This window comes from Cygnus olor, chromosome 8, assembly GCF_009769625.2.
Source record: "Cygnus olor isolate bCygOlo1 chromosome 8, bCygOlo1.pri.v2, whole genome shotgun sequence".
NCBI lineage: Eukaryota > Metazoa > Chordata > Aves > Anseriformes > Anatidae > Cygnus > Cygnus olor.
Genome location: NC_049176.1, coordinates 12,459,696 through 12,478,928, shown reverse-complemented (window position 1 = coordinate 12,478,928; position 19,233 = coordinate 12,459,696). Strand labels below are relative to the sequence as shown.

Sequence of the window (19,233 nt, the reverse complement as noted above, 5' to 3'; positions counted from 1 at the left end):
ACAAGATTGAAGGGGCAAACAGAAAAGGAACAAGCACGATCAAAATTGAGGGAAGGGTTTACTGCGTGGCAAACAGCAGCATTCTGTTCCATACGGTTGCTAATCTCAAGTATTATTTCATCCCTGTGGAAAGCCATAGTCTGTGCAACCTGATGAGATGTGGCAACCTCTCCTATGCGCATCACAGCAGATAAGGAGTGACGGGTGGAGACGTGACGCAGTGTGCTCGGGTCCCCTGCACTGAGATAGCATGGCATTTCAATAAGCCAGGGACAGCCATAACATTGACAGGAGACTGTTTAAGAGTTTTGGTCCTGTTAAATCAACAGAAAAAAGCAAGGCTCTGGGGAAGTCAGCAGAATGCACTACTGCTCACCTCTTGGAGTCGCAGAGGAATTTAAGAGGATTAACTGCCAAATGTAGGTGCACCTCAAGACTCATCAGGGAGATAAGATATCATTATCAGACATTATGAGAAGTCTAAAAGACAGTTCCCTGACACTGGGAAGGATGAGCCCACCACAACTGTTTTACTTCCTACAGACTGGATGTATATCCACACAGAGGTAGGCATTATGCAAAATGAAGCTGTAAATCAGTCCTGGGAACAAAGACAGCCCAGATGTAAGCACCTCTGTCCTCAGCCTGACATCCCCATCACCTGGAACTAGCACTGGAAGAACGTGATTCATCCACCCACAGCAACTTCAGAGTGTTTACCCTTGGGATTCGAAGGGACTTTCACTGATTGCACCAAAAGAAGAAATTGCCACAGCACACTCTTGAGAGAAAAAGAAAAACAAAATCAAATTTGGGACCTTCCTGAGTAGATGAGATACTTGCTACATTCATCATTCAAAGGAATTATTCACCTGGTGACAGCTAGGTTTTGAAGTACTCTGATTTGCTCCCCTCCTAGATGAGCCCTGTATGTGGATGGCCCTGGGGAAGCAATTTGTACAGGGAAGGGAGGGCGGGAAAGGAGGGCCTGGCTGACTGCTGGCATTCATGCAACAGTAGTCAGCACTAGGAGAATCAGAAATGCTCTGAAAGTTTCATGAAACTTGAGGAAAACTCAGCCAAAAAAACTGAAGCCCTGAAAATTGTCAGAGCTGCTTCAGTGTGGTAGGGAATAAGAGACTCTGCGCAAGAAAACATTGGGTGGGGGGACCTAGATAAAGTCACCCAGACAGACAGTTGTTAAAACTGCAATGAGGGCACATACGTCTACTTGGAACGCACGCTGATATTCAAGCAGACAACTCCACAGAGCAACTGCAAGGGTCATCTCCAGCCATCTCCCTTCATTACCAAAGAGGTGAGCAAGGGATCACTCCATACAACCCACCTGCAGCCTCGGTGCTCCACAAGCCGTGCATCCCTCTTACCAGAGGGCTCGTGTGGAATTACAGGCAAGTGTCTTACTGTCTTCCTTTCCTGACACAAAATAGAGTCTGTCCCAAAGGGGCTCAAAATAGGCAAGATGAACACAAATGACTCGCATCCTTTTTCCTTTAATATAGTCCTCTTTGTGGGACCATTCACCTGTTGTAGTCCTGCATATATCAACCCTTAAATTCCGATGTTCTCACTCTCTGATGCAAGTTTCGTAGAATCATTAAGGTTGGAAAAGACCTCCAAGATCATCTGGTCCAACCAGCACCCTATTACCAATATCACCCACTAAACCATGTCCCTAAGCACCATGTCCAACCTCTCCTTAAACACCCCAGGGACGGTGACTCCACCACCTCCCTGGGCAACCTGTCCCAACACCTGACTGCTCTTTCTGAGAAGAAATGTCTCCTCATTTCCAACCTGAGCCTCCCCTGGCACAACTTGAGGCCATTCCCTCTAGTCCTATCACTAGTTACCTGTGAGAAGAGGCCGACCCCCAGCTCCCCACACCTTCCTTTCAGGGAGTTGTGGAGAGCAATAAGGTCTCCCCTGAGCCTCCTCTTCTCCAGACCAAACAACCCCAGTTCCCTCAGCCGCCCCTCACAGGACTTGTGTTCCAGGCCCTTCACCAGCTTCATAGCCCTTGTCTGGACATGCTCCAGGGCCTTGATGTCCTTCTTGTAGTGAGGGGCCCAAAGCTGAACACAGCACTCGAGGTGCTGCCTCACCAGAGCAGAGTACAGGGGGATGATCACCTCCCTGGTCCTGCTGGCCACACTATTCCTGATACAAGCCAGGATGCTGTTGGCCTTCTTGGCCACCTGGGCACACTGCTGGCTCACGTTGAGGCAAGCATCCACTGACAAGCCCAGATCTTTTTCCTCTGCACAGCTTTCCAGCCACTCTGCCCCAAGCCTGTAGCACTGCATGGGGATGTTGTGGCCAAAGTGCAGGACCCAGCACTCAGCCATGTTGAACCTCAACCCATTGGCCTCTGCCCATCCACCCATCCTGTCCAGGTCCCTCTGCAGGGCCTTCCTACCGTTCGGTAGATCAACACTTCCCCCCAGCTTGATGTCACTGCACACTTACTGAGGGTGCACTCAATTCCCTTGTTCAAATCATCAATAAAGATATTAAGGAGGATGGGCCCCAACACCGACCCCTGGGGAACATCACTGGTGACAGGTCACCAGCTGGATTTCACTCCATTCACCACCACTCTCTGGGCCTGGCTGTCCAGCCAGTTTTTAACCTGTCCAAGCCATGGGCTACCAGCTTCTCCAGGAGAATGCTGTGGGAGACCGTGTCAAAGGCCTTGCTGAAGTCTAGGTAGACTATGTCAACAGGCTTTCCCTCATCCACCAGGCAGGTCACCCAGTCATAGTTGGTCAGGAATTGCTTGCCTTTCATGAGCCCATGCTGACTGGGCCTGATGCCCCAGTTGTCCTGCATATGCTGCGTAATTGCAGTCAAGATGACCTGTCCCATCACCTTTCCTGGCACCAAGGTCAGGCTGACAGGCCTGTAGTTCCCCAGGTCCTCCTTATGACCCTTCTTATAGATGGATGTCACATTAGCAACTCTCCAGTCATCTGGGAACTCTCTGGATGACTATGGCTGCCAATAGATGATGGAAAGCAGCTCAGCAATCACAACTGCCAACTCCCTCAGCACCCTCAGGTGGATCCCATCTGGCCCCATGGACTTGTGACAGTCCAGGTGGAGCAGCAGATCTCTTTTTCCACCTGAACTGTGGGGGTTTTCTTCTGCTCCTCGTCCCAGACTTCCAGGTCATGCAGCTGAATAACCTGAGGATAAGTGGTCTGGCTAGTAAAGACAGATGTAAAGAGGGCATTAAGAACCTCAGCCTTTTCCTTATCCTCAGAAATCGTGTTCCCCCCCTACATCCAGTAAACGAATGAGATTCTCCTTGGCCCTCCTCTTGCTGTTAATATAGTTATAAAAACATTTTTTGTTATCCTTAACCACAGTGGCCAGGTTGAGCTCATACTGGGCTTTGGCCTTCCTGAGTTTTTCTCTGCATATCCTGGCAACTTCCTTGTACTCTCCCCACATTGCCTACCCCTTCTTCCACCGGACATAAACTCTCTTTTTCTCCCGGACACTCACCAAAAGTTCCCTGTTCAGCCATGCTGGTCTTTTTCCCCGCTAGCCCATCTTATGGCACACAGGGACAGCCTGCTCCTACACCTTGAAGACTTCTGGAGGAGCGTCCAGCCTTCCTGGGCCCCTCTGCCCTTCAGGACTGACTCCCAAGGGACCCTCCCTAACAGTGTCCTGAGCAATTCAAAGTCTGCCCTCCAGAAGTACAAGGTAGCAGTTTTACTGACCCCCACTCTCCTGACTTCAAGAACAGAGAACTCTACCATTTCACGGCCACTCTGCCCAAGACAGCTCCCTACCACCACATCTCCCACCAGTCCTTCTCTGTTCAGGAACAGCAGGTCTAGTGGGGCACCCCCTCCGGTAGGCTCACTAACCAGCTGAGTCAGGAAGCTGTCTTCCACGCACTCCAGAAACCTTCTAGACTGCTCCCTCAGGGCTGTATTGTATTTCCAGCATATGTCCCGGATGTTGAAGTCTCCCATGAGAACAAGCACTGGCGATTGAGCAACTTCCACCAGCTGCTTATAGAACGCCTCATCTGTCTCTTCATCCTGGTTTGGCGGTCTGTAACAGACCCCCACCAGGATGTCCACCTTGTTGGCCAACCCCCTGATCCTTACCCACAGGGATATATTGGGATATTTTTATTCCCAGCCCCGAGCTCAACAGCATCAAAACACTCCCTAACATAGAGCGCCATGCCACGAACCCTCCTGAGTTGCCTGTCCCTTCTGAAGAGCTTGTAGCCATCCATTGCAGCACTCCAGTCGTGGGAGTGGTCCCACCACATTTCAGTGATGGCAACTAGGTCATAGCTTGCCTGACACACCATTGCTTCCAGCTCCTCCCGTCTGCTGCCCATGCTGTGTGCATTGGTGTAGATGCACTTCAGTTGTGTCATTGCCCTCACCCTTAACCCAGGGACTGCTTCTCCAGGCTCACCTCTATGGAGCCTTGTTTCCCCCCCCCATCCCCTTTCATACCTAGTTTAAAGCCCTCTCGATGAGCCCTGAAAACCTGGAGCATTGTCTACAAAAGAGGAGGAGCACGGATGCAGACTTTAAAACATCTTGGTCCCTCTGCTGGGAGGGAAACTGTAAATCAGAGCATGTGTGTGAACATAACCTACCCTTTTACAGTTCACAAATGGGGCAGTTTTGTGAAAGCTGGTCTTACCAGGAACAGAGTCAGAGCTCTTGAAGGGCTGGGAAATACACTGGGTAGCTAACAGCTCTGACTGCGTACGCAAATACATAAAGATGCAGAAGCACTCTTCAGTGCCGTTAGCCAGACAAAGCTATGCTTCAGACTTATCCAACTGCTTCCCACCAGGACCTCACTGAGGAAGAAGGAAAGCTTGGTTAAAGGAAAAATGATACAATCTGCACTTATTTCCTACATTTGTACTCCCCCCTGCCTTCTACAAACAGCAGCAACAATGCAATGGGATGAAGCTGTTCGTTAGGAGGATTAAGGTACTGATAGTGGAGCAAGATGTTCCTCCAAGTTATATGCGCACACGTTCATGCAATAGACTGAAAGTCTTATTTTGGACTTTTCACTGTGTCATAAATAATCACAGGCCAAGAAGTTTGTGCCTCTCCCATTCCCACATTTCTGCACAAATAAAGCGCATTCCCTCCAACCTTCCAGCCCCATAGCCATTGAGGTAAGCGTGAATTTTCTGGATTTTCAGCAAGATTTGTTCTATAGATTCACAGCTAGGACTCTTAAAGATCTTATTTTAAATTAGCAACTTCTCACCTTCCCGCCCCAGCAGACGTTTTTGCTAACAAATGCCTGGTTTGTCAGCAATTCCCTTTCAAGCAGACAGACTCACTGCCGACTAACCCCGAACATGCACTCAAAGGAGCTAGAGCCCTAATTAAGTAAAGCTGTTGGAACAATGGGAAAATATAGTGGGTGAGAAAGCTTGCACTCCAATGGCCATTGTTTTATGTTATTTATAGATGGAATAAGAGCACACAGTTGAACTAAATCTAGTGCTGTTTGCACAAAAAGCCATTTCTTCAGCAGTAAAGCTGCTCAGTCCGTACTGAAGATGGCTATTAGTCAGTGCTGGCTTTTAGGACTAAAGCTGCTGACCATCTTCAAGACATTTCACTGTACGCTTTCACATCGACATCACACACAGCCTTTTCATATATCAAGATGTGTGAAAGAAGCTCCCCAACAGAACACCGATGCTTGACTGCTCTCCACCTTGTAATTAGCAGATTATAATGGCTCTTCACTCTAAATCCCCCAAGATCCAGTTATTTTCTTGTTGCATGACTCAAGTCAGCTTTCACTTTTGAAAGAAAATTACAAATTCTAACCCGTGAAACAAGATGAACTTCCAACATATGAGTTTTGCTGTGGTTTTTTTTGAAGAGTCAAACTAGTAAATGACAATTCCTCCCATCGGGGTAATACGTTGCACACAGAACTATCTTTTTTTCATTGTTGTGATACAATCGTTAATCGATGAACGAGTGCATGGTACAATTGTTGAAGAGCAACGCACAACCCATTATCTCCCTGCGTTCCAGAATTTACTGTATGTGCCATCACAACTGCCTAACATTAATCCCTTCTGAATAAATTTAACAGAATACTATCTCCACTAGGAGCATCAGGCCCAAGAAGAATTAATTGCTTCTTTAAACTGAGAAGTTCTTTAAAGAAAGAGGTCTTACACGCAAACTAAGCCATACCAAGACTTTTCAGTAGCAGCAACATCCAGCTCTTCAGGTTTTAAATCTGGAACAGAACACACATGCCTAAATGGTGGTTTTTTTAATCCTTGGAAACTGTATTTTTATCTTTCTGAAGGTAATTCCTTTGTACACAGAGATAAAACCTCCTTAGGCTTATCTGGGGAAAAAAATGTGATGACTAAGTAAATCTAAAAAAGGTCTCATCTGTGCTTCTTTCTAGCTCCAGCTGTAGACACTGAGTTTTTTCCCCCCTGAGTTTATAAATGCTACACAATCACACCTGCATAGCAAAATAAAGATACTTTAACACATTAACCTACAGATTTACAGATGACAACACTCCTTGGGCTTGCTTTCTTTGGAAAGAGTTGCCCACAACCACACACACACGCATGAAGCTTCTTCTCATGTAGGAATTCATAGGTATTCTATAAAGGGGAAAAAGCATTCAACCAAATTAGTTTGCATCATCCTGCCTCATGCAGAGCTTGAAGCTTCTTCACGAGACAAATCTAGCCTCGCTACGAAGTGAGAATAGGTAGAAATTCAGCATCTCATTGAATCCCTGCCCTCATTTTTCTGCAATTCCATACTTTAACCTCTTTACCATGGACACTTTTATTAAGTTTTCTGACACTTCCACATCTGGTATTTTCCAACTGCAACTCTCAATACATGAACATATCCTTCTTTCCTGCCCTAAGAAAGCCTCCCCGAAGAAGCAACCTGCTCATTTTTGGATTTTACACTTAATGTATTTTTCTACTTCTATTCAGACCAAACTCAGCACAAGAAGATACCACGCAACTGGAAGCTTATTTGCTACTATATATACACCCAGGTTTCTGTATTCACAGCACACGGGTGCTCAGAGGAAAGCAGTCCAAGGCTTGCTCCAATGACACACTCAAATAAGTAGTAAGCTATCTCTCAGCCAAGTGAGAAATCACTTTTTCATAGCATGACCCTTTTTTTCAGTGTGCAGCTCTCAAGAAAAAAGCTCAACGAGGCAACTAAAGACCAGGCTAGAAGAAAACAGACACATGTGGATGGAGCTGCACGCAGCTGGGCACCGATTCGCTCCCTTTTGAATTCAAGATGGAAACAGGGCTAATGAAACTGCTTGGAAGAAGGCAAAGAAATCTGTGCAAAGGCGAGAGCCAGCCAGCAAAGCCCACCCTAGGAACTGCTGGCACATTACAGGCAGCCACCTCTGTAATTTAGGCGTTTTGGAACCAAACTGCTTTTGATAAGCACCTAATTTATTTAGAATTCAAGATGAGAATAACTTGTCAGAGGCTTATTACTCTGCATCTACTGCTTGCTGAACTACACAGCTTAAACAGCTGTTGCACATCGATTGTCAGAGCAGGTAGAGACATATGTTAAAACCAAATCATGTTGCTAGTAACATACACACCCAACCCCTCTTCCTCCCCAACGGGCAAGTTTTCTCCTCTTCTACATGTGCAAATACTGAGCACCGCTGCGCATCTATCTGTGACAAGATCTCTAAAGCTGCTCGTTTCTATCACCAGATATTGTGAGATTTCAGCCACTCCCCACAAACAATCAGCTCAAGGCCTCGAACGAAGTGCCAGCAGTATATAAATATAGCTTGCAATAAGCCCACAAAAAACATATACATAAACATGCAACACATTAGCATCAATTCTGCAAAACCACAGGAAATAGTTAGGCATTAGTTTTGTGAAAACAGCTTTTAGCATCTATTCTATTAGCACTAAAGCCCCCAAACATTCATTTGGCAATTCTACATAATGCGATGCAGCGCGGCACTCGACAACTGCATCGTCCAAGAAGTGCATTCTTACGCCCATACATTTTCCTCCTTCCCTCCCTCCCTCCTTCCTCTTCTGTTGTTGCACTCAGTCATTACCTCATGCTGGAGGTGATGAATTTAATCTCTTCCCAACCAAGGTCATGCCGCTCTGCCCATCAGTGCTGCACGTGGCAAAAGGAAGCCCTGGGGTGCTGGTATTACTACTGTTATCACTGCTGTGTATGCCTCCCTCCTAAACGCTCATTTTTTAATCAGAGAAAATGTGTGATCCGAGAAATCACCACCAACTCTGCACACAAGTACTCAGAAGTGTGACCTAAATCTGGTGGTTTAGATTTTCATTTTGTGCAGACAAACTGCAAACCATCAGGGATCAAGGGCTGTAAACAGAAGTCACTAGAACGTGAAAAGCCTCTTCAGATCTAGCTACCCTGAATTACACAAGCGGTTTACTCTACAAACACAGCCTACTGTGAGTGCTGCACAGCCCAGTCTCCAAGCACAGCAAGGACCACTGTTCCCAACTGCTGCCCTGGGCTGCTGAGGGGGAAGGAACAGAGAGATGCTGCTGGGAAACCCCTGAGAGATGCCAGAGACATCCTTTGCTATGCTTCCCAGCTCCTTGCTCCTCTGGAACTTGGAGCACTCTCCTTGCCCCACTGCGAAGGGCAGATTCCAATTTGTTTAAACCCTTCATGTTTAGATAGCTCTCCTATGCATCTCTCTTTCACTCTCAAGATGCGTTTCCCCGTCTCTCTTACCTTCTCATTTTCAACAAGTCAGTGCTTTCTCTCCCAGCTACACTACATCCAACACTTCTCAGCTGCTCAGTTCCCTCTTTCAAACCTTCACACAGGAAGTGACAATTCCCTGGTTTGTGCAAAAACACTTCCATCTTTCCCAGATCATCTGCCCATATCCTTTGGGGACTTCGTATTTTTGGGACCAGTCCCTCACATGGGCTCTCTCACCACAACCCTACTTTCAGTGCTCTGTTCTCCAGTTTCAGGTGCCCAATCTACAGCACCATGGCACATCTTTGCATCTCCACTCTCCCTGCCCTTGTGAATCCAGCTTTGTAAATCCCGCTTCCCCTTCTTTCCAACCCTTTTGCCTCCAAGACACTAACACCAGCGTGCGCATTTTGCTTGGGTTCAGAAAGGGAATGGACGAGGGCTGACCCTCCGCTCCAGCCCCAGCATCCAGCTACTTGACCAACCGCATCTACTCCCGCATGCCTTCTCTCCTCCGCTCTGTACTTCCAAATCCCTGACCTCCTTAGCGCACGAGGACGACATACCTCTTTTCCTCTGGTGCCTGCCTTGGCTGTCAGCTACAGCTTATTCCCACATTCACCTCAAACATCTGCCTGGTTAGAGTACAGAAGAACATAAGGAGGCAGAAGCCTCGAGGTTAGAGGCTGAAGCGCCACGTGACTTTGCGGGGAAGATAACCATTGCTGGGCCAGGAGCCATCAGCAGGTGATCCATGTCAGCAGCCTGGCACGCGCGTTCCCCCAGACATCCTTTCTTTGGTGCTTTTTTCCTGGAACACAAAGCTAATTTTGCATGTCATCTGCTATGTCAAACTGGAGCATGCTCTTCCAAATGCTGACAAATGGTTTCTAAGTTGGTCCAAAAGGGAGGTGTCATTGAACCATTCTGTGCCCTCCAAAGCTCAGCGCACCGCTGATACTGCCAATGGTTTCCCCAGGCCAGGCACTGGAGGTGGGGTCCTGAATTAAAATAGTCTCCATGTAGAGACACCACAAAATAACTCATTAAGGTGGTCAAGCTCCTGCTTACCTTTCTCTCCCAATGCCATTTACATCCTCTAAATTTCCAGTACCAGTTTAATCCTCTAAACAGGAGGAGTACTGTGGGCTTAAAATTGACCTAACCACCTTGATGTTAATATTTTAAATTATTAAGTCTTAGTTCTCTAATGCCAATAAATCATTTATATGTGCACATTTAATTAACAATCCAATCAGTAAAAACAACTTAGCATTCACATAGCATACTTTACCAGAGGAACCAAAGACACATTACAACATTAATTAAGTGTAACAAATGCCCTGGTGAGGCAGCTAAAGTATTATCCTACTTTGACATGTGGGGAAACCGAGGCAACACCCCCAGTGGATTTGCTCAAGGTTAATCCAGATGTTCACAACGAGACACTGAAGACAAGAAGCAGCAAGTAATACCCCTGAGATTTCACTCTAATAAGCATTCCTTTTCTGAGCTGTGCTATTTACTGATGAGAAACCTGTTCCGGCTGCATTCCTCTCCCAGACAGACTAGGGGCACAAACCCCATCAGGCACACTAAAACACCCCCCCAGCCCACATCAGCCTGCCAGGTGAGGCTGAAGGCACTGGGTCCAACATGCTACCTAGCCGAGGGGTTTGGACAACATGCAATGGCCCTTCAATATTGGAAAATACCAGGAGCCACACTACCCTCACTCCTCTACAAAGCTGTGTCTTCACCTGTGCATCAGGCCCCGCGGAGCCCATCCTGCCACTGCCCCTTCCCTTCTCACACCCACGCCAGCTGTTTGAGGACCGCTCCTCTGCGTCCTCAGCCTAAACAGTTCTAGATCCAGCACTTTTGTTTGAATCCCCCGTTTGGTACAGAAAAAGCGCTGGTTCCTGGGACTGATGCTATAGCTGACAGCCAAATTGATTTGCCCACAGTGCTATCAGTGATGGCTTTTTTTTTTGATAGCGCCTGACAGCCACCTGGAATTCAGCACAGCAGCCCATCCCAGGCAAGTCCAGCCTTGTGCTTGCTGAAGCTCATTAATTCTGCTCTGTATGTAGTTACTTGCTGTTGTAATGCTTTAGATTTTCCAATTATCACATGGTGAAACATTTCAGACCCAGATGATGCCTACTGTCAGTCCCTTTAATCCAACTGCATGCCTGTAAGCAAAAACGGCTGCATTTTCACAAGTTTTCACTGAAATGCAGAGGAGCTCAACTCCTCAACCTCTTTGGCAACTGGATCTCTGAAATCAAGGGACCTGAGTACTGATGCGAAGCCTTATGATGGCAGGATGCAGAGCCTTCCTTCTCCGAGCACAGTGATGCACAAAGCCTTGCTTAGCCACATGGGACTAAACCCATCACATGGCACCATCCCCTCAAAACAAAAGTGGAAGAACAATTAATGCATTATTGGCACAGATGGTAAAAATCAACACAGGAGAACAGGTTAATCCTAAAAGATGTCAGGAATGGCAGAGAGCCAAGCTGAGTCAGGCTGGCTTGGTCAGCAAGAGGGGAACATTTGGCAAAAAACCTCACAAAATGGCTGATGGACTTAGGAAATGAATTTAAAACTGATAACAGATTCATACTCCGCTACCGTTCATTTTATATGGCTTGGCTGTCAAGCCTTCAGGGGCAATAAACTGTCACTTGCTGTCTGCTTGGACAATACCTAGCAAATTGGATCTTATACCGATTGCAGCTCCTCCGCGCTGCACTAATGAAAGTCACCTCCACCTGCCACACATGCAAAAAAGCTCATGTTCAGACAAGCTGAACCCAGACAGTTCATTTGTAAGCTTTAACTGTAATAATGTCCCCTGAACGTACCCATCCGTTCTGACGTCAAATCCTGCCGTCAAGCCAAAACAGAACCCTGATAGCACAGCAACGAGGGAGCCGCGGCGGATGCTGCGCGGTGCCTGCAGCAGGCTGCTGACTGGAGACCACGATCCGTAACCTCTGACTGCTGCTAGGCGAAAGGGCTGAGGCAACAGTGGTTCAGACTGCACAGGTTAATGTCTCCCTCTGCAAGCAAGCCAACTTTGAAGGCTCGGGACATACGTTAAAATCCTGACCAGTTTGTTAATGGGTCTTGGAATGACACTGCACAGGGACTCGAGCGCTCTGATACCTGCAGAACACACATTAACTATTCTGGATGTTTTGCTCATGCCAGCTGGAAAAGAAACACGATGGTTTCACTGTATCTGCAAGGCTTCTAATTGTGTTTCTGGATGGGCCAGAAGTTTGGCAGCCGTGGAAATCAAAGCCTTCATTTCTCTTTAAGCCAGGGCTGGTATTTCTAACAGCAACTGGAACAAAATCAAGGGTCTAAAGTACCAATGCTGAGGATGCTGTTTGTGGGGGGAAAAATGACAGCACACCTAAGATGCTATACCTACACCACTCACGGCTGCAAACAGGGAAGGTGGGGGTTTAGGTGTCTGCGTGGCCAGCAGAGCTACAGCAAGGGCAGGGGAAGTGAGGCACAGCAGGAGAATCAAAATATCTGACCCCCATCAGGCTGCAGCTGCATGGTGGTAAGAACAGAAGAGGAAAGGATACCTGCCTGCAAGACAGCCCAGCTTGTAGCTCTATAAACCACTACAGGAAATGTAAAAATAAATATACACAAAAATATATATCCACACCCACTTTTTTTAAAGCAGGAGAAAATACACAAGCTGCAACCCTGAACACAAGTGTTTTCACAGAACAGTTTTCATCGACTGGAAGGAGATGTGTCAGGAAAAAAAGCTAGAGGAGATTTCAGGGGGAAGGCACAAGGACAAAGATCCATGACGCAGCTTAGAACATGGCATGGCTTGTGTATCACGAGTGAAACCACCAGCACCTGGTGAGAGAAAAGGGACAAATTGTTTCTTGCAGAGGAAGTGTTAATATTAGTATGTATATAAGCTTCATGAAGTTACCCCTATACTAATGTTATTTATACCATACACCTGTTTTGGAAAGAGGACATTGATTTAATGAATAAAAGTTTGAGGTAAAACAATAGCTTCCGTTAATCTTGAAACGATTCACAACCTGCTGCTCTCCTTTAACTTTCAATCCAGCTAATGGTATAAACAGGCTCAACTGCAGCACTACATACCTGAAACCTCCTGCAATGCAGACAAAGCAGTGCTTTACCTAGAAACAGGAAGCCTTCTCTCCCAAAAATAGCGTTTCAAAGTGCTCCAAACACAGCAAGCAAATATTTTCACTGGCCAGGGCATCATATGAACACACAGGAAAATTACACAGTAGATAATCTGTTGATAAACTAGAGGTTGCCACTGAAAACCAGCTACAGCCTCTAGTCATTTTCTTCCTCTGCCTGCTATTCTGGTGCAACAGGGTAAGCACGGATAAGGATGGGGCAGCAGAGGCGGGCATCCTCCCCCAGCCAGCAGAGCCATCCCCCTGCTCACCCACAGATGAGAACGAGGTTGGAGGCAGGCTGGCTCGAGTTCAGCATGGTCTCCGTAAATCCTTATCGTCATGAGCACATGCACAAGGGAGCTGAACTGGACCTTGAGCTGGTTCGTGCTTGCAAAGCTGTCAGGCAGGGTGCTGCCTTTCACTTGTAACCTGAAAGAAAGCTTGGCATTGCTGAGGACGCTATGTTGCAGCCCGCCTGACATTTTTGCGAGTCAGCTCTCAAAGGAAGGCCACGCTGCAAAATATCAGCATTGATTACCAAATGGTACTGCTGGTGTTGAAAGACATACAGTAAATTGAATTTTAATAAAGGTATGACTGTACATAAGAGGTGAAGAACTTCATTAAACATAACCGTGCGGCGTACAGATGATACATATGAGGTTGTTTCTCTAATATCCTACTTCTGATGCTTTCTCTACTGCATTTACCTGGGGGAGAAGGGAGCAGGAAGAGACAATGGCTATGCCTTAGCTACTGAGATTGATGAGAGCACAGCTTTATAGCTTTAGTGCAGTAAGTGCCAAGCATGACATCTTCCCTACTTAGTTCTGCAGAATGAACTATTCAAAAGGTAATAATGAACTTCACATCATCTGAAGGACTCAATTGTGCTCTGCTGCCTGCTTCCCTGATCCCATCCATCTAAAACAGCCCAGGATCCAGAAGGACAAGTAAAACCAGCAACAGAAATGCACCTGAGAAATCAGAAATCACTGGGTCATTCAACTGTTGAAAAGCATTTTAGATTTAAAAACTATGAGAATGCAGAAATAATTGCAATCCTTGGTGGGTTGTTAAGTCAGAAGAAAAATGTAGGATGTCTTCAGATAAGTTCACTGATTGTGAGAAGAAAAAAAAACAGCCACCCTAACTTGACACACAACCCTTACAGATAGGGAGAAATTTCCCTATTCCTTCACCTCACCTCCCTGCAACTCTCTCCTCTTGGAGGGATACCAGGAGATGGCCTCCGCATTCTAATTGCATTTGCTACTCTACTGATCGCATCAGTGGGACTCACGTATCAGGTATTCTCCACAATACTGGATGAGAAGTCAACTGAAGCTCTACATGGGCGTTTTTGTCTACAGCCTTTAAATAATTCAGGGAGAGGAGCTGTCAAGCTGAATCTGCAAAGCCCCCTTGACTTTGTACTTACACTATTAGCCCGACTGCCTATTGTTTACAAAGACAAAGGGGAAAACATCACAGGTTTATATGTCCGCAGAGGAAGGGAGTCAAGGACTAGAACAACAAGGGCTATCAGTACAGAAGCCAAAAAATGGATGGGAAAGCAAAAGATTCAATAAGTACAGTTGTACCAGCAAAACAGCATAAGAAAGTTCCTGGTTCAGTCGTGCTATAAACAAACAATACCAGTGGTTGCACGCATGTCTTTCTTTAAAGAGGAAAGCCCCAAATGCAAATGGTAACTTCAATTAATTAGCAATTAAAAGCACTACTTTTCAGATACACAGCTGCAGCCACCTCTTCCAGATCTGTCCCACTTCTGCAAAACAGTGACAGGAACCAGGCAGCAGGCCAGTGCTCATCCAAAAAACCTCAGAGAGCAATTCCATCCTCCCTGCTTTTCCTTTCAGTACCTGGGCTTTCTGGGCAGACAAACACGGTGAGGTCTGTTGAAGATTCACTGGATCCTGTCTGGGGACACCAACAGATGACTGTGATTGCCCTTGGCATGCCAGGGAGCTCTCACACTCTGAGGTGCCTTTTAGATACAAATATATGGATATATTTAAATGACTCTGGGACATGAACAGCTTTGATGGGGTTTTGCACAGTCATTTTCAACCAGAACTGTAAAGCTGGCTCACAGCAAATTACTGCCTCTTGAAGCAGCAGGACGAATTGAGAAGGAAGGGGAACCCCAGGACATGCAGACCTGCTCCATCCCATGCACCTCTCCAGCAGAATTTAATCACCTCTCCAGCCAGCTTGCTATAAACCTAATGAAGACTTGAAAAAATGACATTTTTATACAAAGCACAACAGCTCTGATTCTAGTCTTGCTTTACTAAGGGGCTGGGCTACCCCTAAGCAATTATGCTTAGCTTTGGGTTGCCAATGCCCCCCTCTGGACCTTCACAGCTGGCAGCAGAACAAGCTGTCGAAGCAGCTGCAGGAGCTGTCTAGGCCCATTTTTGGCTTAAAACATGTATGGAGGGGAACGATCCAGTTTAGTTGGCTCTCCTAAAGCAGACAGAGACCTCCACTTTACTCTAGGAAGACTGCAACAGTGGACAAAACACTCTTCGTTTGCCCACAACTGGTCCCAACTGGTCCAACAGCTTCCAGCCCTCAACAACTTCTTGATTAAAACAGTCTTTGGTACAGTCCTTTATCCACAGCTTCTGCCTGCATCAAATCCTAAATGAAACATGATTTAGTGTATGCAAATAAACTGAAGAAAAAAGGATTCAAATAACAGAAAAATCATCATTAAGTGGGCAAGTTTAACTCAGAAGGTCAGAGTCACTCTGGCCACAAGAAAGAGGCTGCACAGGACACAGGCACAACAGTGCTCGAGAAGGCACGAAAGGCTCCTTTCTTATTCACCTGGTGACTGCTAGCTAGCAGCAGTGCCTGAAGCTGCAGTGCCTTTAATAAGCCCCTAAATCTCCTGGCCTTGACTACCCTCCTAAACCATAGGGACCAGCGTGCCAGCAGTGTGCTGGCTGCCAGTGTCCTTACAGCAAGGCCATTAAACAACATGTATGCTTTTTTGGATGTGGTACATGCATCTATTACCAGCTCCCGAGTGTTACTGATCAAACTGTTTTCTTGTGGGAGTCCTGAAGTTATGTGATGGACTATCAAGCTCACAGGTCACAGCCTGTTAGTCCTCAAATTAGATGCTCCCCTCCACTCCATGCTCTCAACTTGCTCCTCCAAAAGGGAAAAAAAAGATGAAATCATTATTCTGTGCTGTAACTGGAGATTTAGGACAACCTGCATGCTCTACATGCTTCCTGCTGAAAAACAGGAGATTAAAGAGGCATTAATTCTTAAAAGTTATGTTTTTGTTGTTAGCATCACTGCAGCATAAGCACAAAGTCAGGGCTGGCAGCAGCAGTGGGAGCGAGTGGAGGCTGCAGCTCTGCCCTGCAATGCCTGCTGCAGGGTCCTGGAGCTCTACTGGACACACTGCAGGGCTGTCAAAGGGTCGGGGCAGCTGGAGCCTCCATTTGTCTTTCCTTGCTATTTTTTTTTGTTTTGACAGAATCTGAAACCAGGTTCACAGTCTGGAAATACAGCTGCACTAAGGTACTTGAATTTCTGTCCTGGCAACTGCACAAAATCAGCAGTGGCTCAGTTAGTGGCACACCTTTAAGCTGTCGGAGGCTTTTGCAGGTGGAAGGAAACCTTTCTTCTTATTGCAAGACAAAATTCCTAATATGCTACACAGATTTAGCCCACTCCACACAACAGCTTATGACAACTTTAGCTTATGACAGCTTCAAAAAAATCAAAAATATTTCCTTTCTAAAGAGCCAGCAAATAAAGAAAAAGCATCTTCGCGTGGTGCACATTACAAGCAGTTCATATGCTTGTGATTTCTCAGTATTGCAGGACTGAAAAAGGATTTTGATAAAGTGAGATCTGGGTAATGTTCTACATCACTGTTTAAGGACAATTCAATCATCTTCTGGATTAAGTCTTGCTCCCGATTAATCTTAAGAGAGCGATGAATAGAAAATCCAGGTCCCCGGAACGAGGAAGATTTTATCTGTAAACCCAATTCACAAGTAAAATCATCTCTTACAATGGATAATTCTAGTACTGTTCAAGTTATTTTCACACAGTGGGTATAAAAATTATCTCTAGATATCTCGAATTGAAATGACTGTTTTTAACCCTCATTCTGAACACATGCACAGATTAACAATACTGTATCAAAAAAGGAGCTCAATAATCAAGAAATCCATTAAGCTACCAATGACACTAACAGCCAAGGGGATGTTTAAAAAGTTTCAAGCCCATAATGAAAAAAATCGTGCCATTTACTACTGAAATTACAGGAATGAACAAGCCCCTTGTTTAGAGACACAGTACCTCTGATTTCATATCCTTCAGCTACACAAATATGAGAATACAAACCTGAGCTCTGCTGATGAGGGAAGACAACAAACAATTCAGGCATTTGATTACTTTTTTATTATTAATTTCCAGCTAATCTGCTTCCTCCTTCCTTTTTACTACCATTTAAATGCTCTTTCTGAAGAGATGCTGCTGCTGACTTACTCCTTAATAGACATCATGGCTCTGGAGCTGGAGAACACGGCAGGTACCCGCTGTTTCCTCGCAGGCTCTCAAAGCTTGAGAATATAGGACAAAGCACAGTGAATCTGAGAAGGTAAAAACAACTGGACTAAACAAGACTTATTTCTTGTCACAGCAAACCTATATACACTGCTACATCAGCAGCAGGAAGACAGCTCCTGTGAGAAGTTCGCAATCAACTACCCTAGCTACAAGCTTCCAGGCAAGAACTAAATGATGCAATAAGAAAGGGACCCTAAAAAACCACAAAGCACATACACAGTATGTGTTCCTCTGGGTAAGGAGAGGCAGAGACAGCGTGGCTTAGCGTGCATCAGATTCGTTACTTCATTAACTTTTATTTATAGGGAGATGGAGTCAAATTCCTCATTCGTGTGTTACCATTCCAGATATAAAGAATACAGAAGCCCCATCCTGGCTGAGAACACATTTGTCTGCATCATAAAACCACCTTAAACCTGCTCAGAAAGGAAAACGGAAACTTTAAAGTCTCTATAAAAATGAATTCTCACCCGTTCTGGCATGGGGAGGGAGCTGTAATTCCCAGGTTCAAAACGGGGATCAAAAGCTAAAGATTGAGACTGTAGTTGGCTTACAAGGAGACGGTCCTTGTCCCCACCTGCACATTCAGACAGCTCTGCTCCTGGGGAAAGCAGGGAGCATTCTTACAGGAACCACAGGGATGACTGCAGAAAGCATCCAAGGGACTTGGAGAGGGTTTGAGTTTGCAATCGAGGGTGCCCTGGGAAGGGTGCTGCCAGTGAAGTGAGCCTCCCTGCCCTGGAAGCATACTACTATCCAAACATTTATCTAAAAGAAATCTTTAAAGCAGTATTTTTCTTATACAAACATCTGAGCACCAGCAGAGTGATTTCCAGTGTGACTCTCTGCTTATTCTTCGTAAGGTAAATATATACTCTAACATTTTGGAACAAGGAAAACTTGCGTGTTATGAGCACAGGCTGCTGCTTGCTGCAACACCAGAACCCAAATTTCACAAGCTGCTAACTCCTGCTTTACCTCACGTTCTCAAATGTTGCCCAACTTCTTCTTTTGCACTGTCAAGTCAAGTGAGAACCTAACGAAAACAAAAAGCCTACAGCAAGATGAATCCTTTTGTACTAAATAAGGACATTTGTATTTCACTTCCAGCTCATTTCTCTTTCTTTTTTTAAACTGCTGCTGGCTCAAATTTATCCTTGCTAATGCTGGAGCTAACATGCAAGCTCTAAACCAAGACACATACAGAAGCACTATTAACCTCCTATTTCAATCAAGGATATTTTGCGCTAAACGAGTCAGGACTTTCCATAAGCACACACTTCCCAGACTAGACAGGCTTTCCATTAGTGGGTGGTCTGGAGAACAAACTTGTCCCGATCAGCCTGCTTTGTAGAAAAGCCTGTCTTGGAAGAGAAAGGCAACAATGGCTCAATCGAATTGATCAACTAAGAAACTAGGAAGAAAAGAAAAATTCATGTATGCTTGCTTTGGAGGCTTGACCAAGGATAAGGATGCTGAGTCTCTGCCAGTGAGGAGGGATGTGGTTGCTCCTGCTGCAATTAATTTATAACACTGTCTGCAGATTACAGGTAAAAGGAACTTTTTTTTTATGGATCTGAACCAATCTTTCCTCCCAGTATATGTAATAC

General features: G+C 45.7%; 1 protein-coding gene and 1 non-coding gene across 4 annotated transcripts in view; both read right to left on the bottom strand.

Annotated features, from left to right (window-relative positions):
• Positions 1 to 19,233, bottom strand: part of COP1 (COP1 E3 ubiquitin ligase) — a 128,620-nt gene that overhangs the window by 5,664 nt on the left and 103,723 nt on the right. For 2 of the 3 annotated variants that reach the window (XM_040565090.1, XM_040565091.1), the window contains exon 19: positions 5,901 to 12,686. The exons of the other annotated variant lie outside the window; for it this stretch is intronic. In XM_040565090.1, the coding sequence (XP_040421024.1) occupies positions 12,555 to 12,686 (132 nt within the window). In that variant the 3' untranslated portion in view covers positions 5,901 to 12,554. Of the gene's footprint in view, positions 1 to 5,900; positions 12,687 to 19,233 lie in introns of those variants that run through there. 3 annotated transcript variants of the gene reach the window in all.
• On the bottom strand, positions 15,453 to 15,586 carry LOC121074430. Its single transcript, XR_005822330.1, has one exon.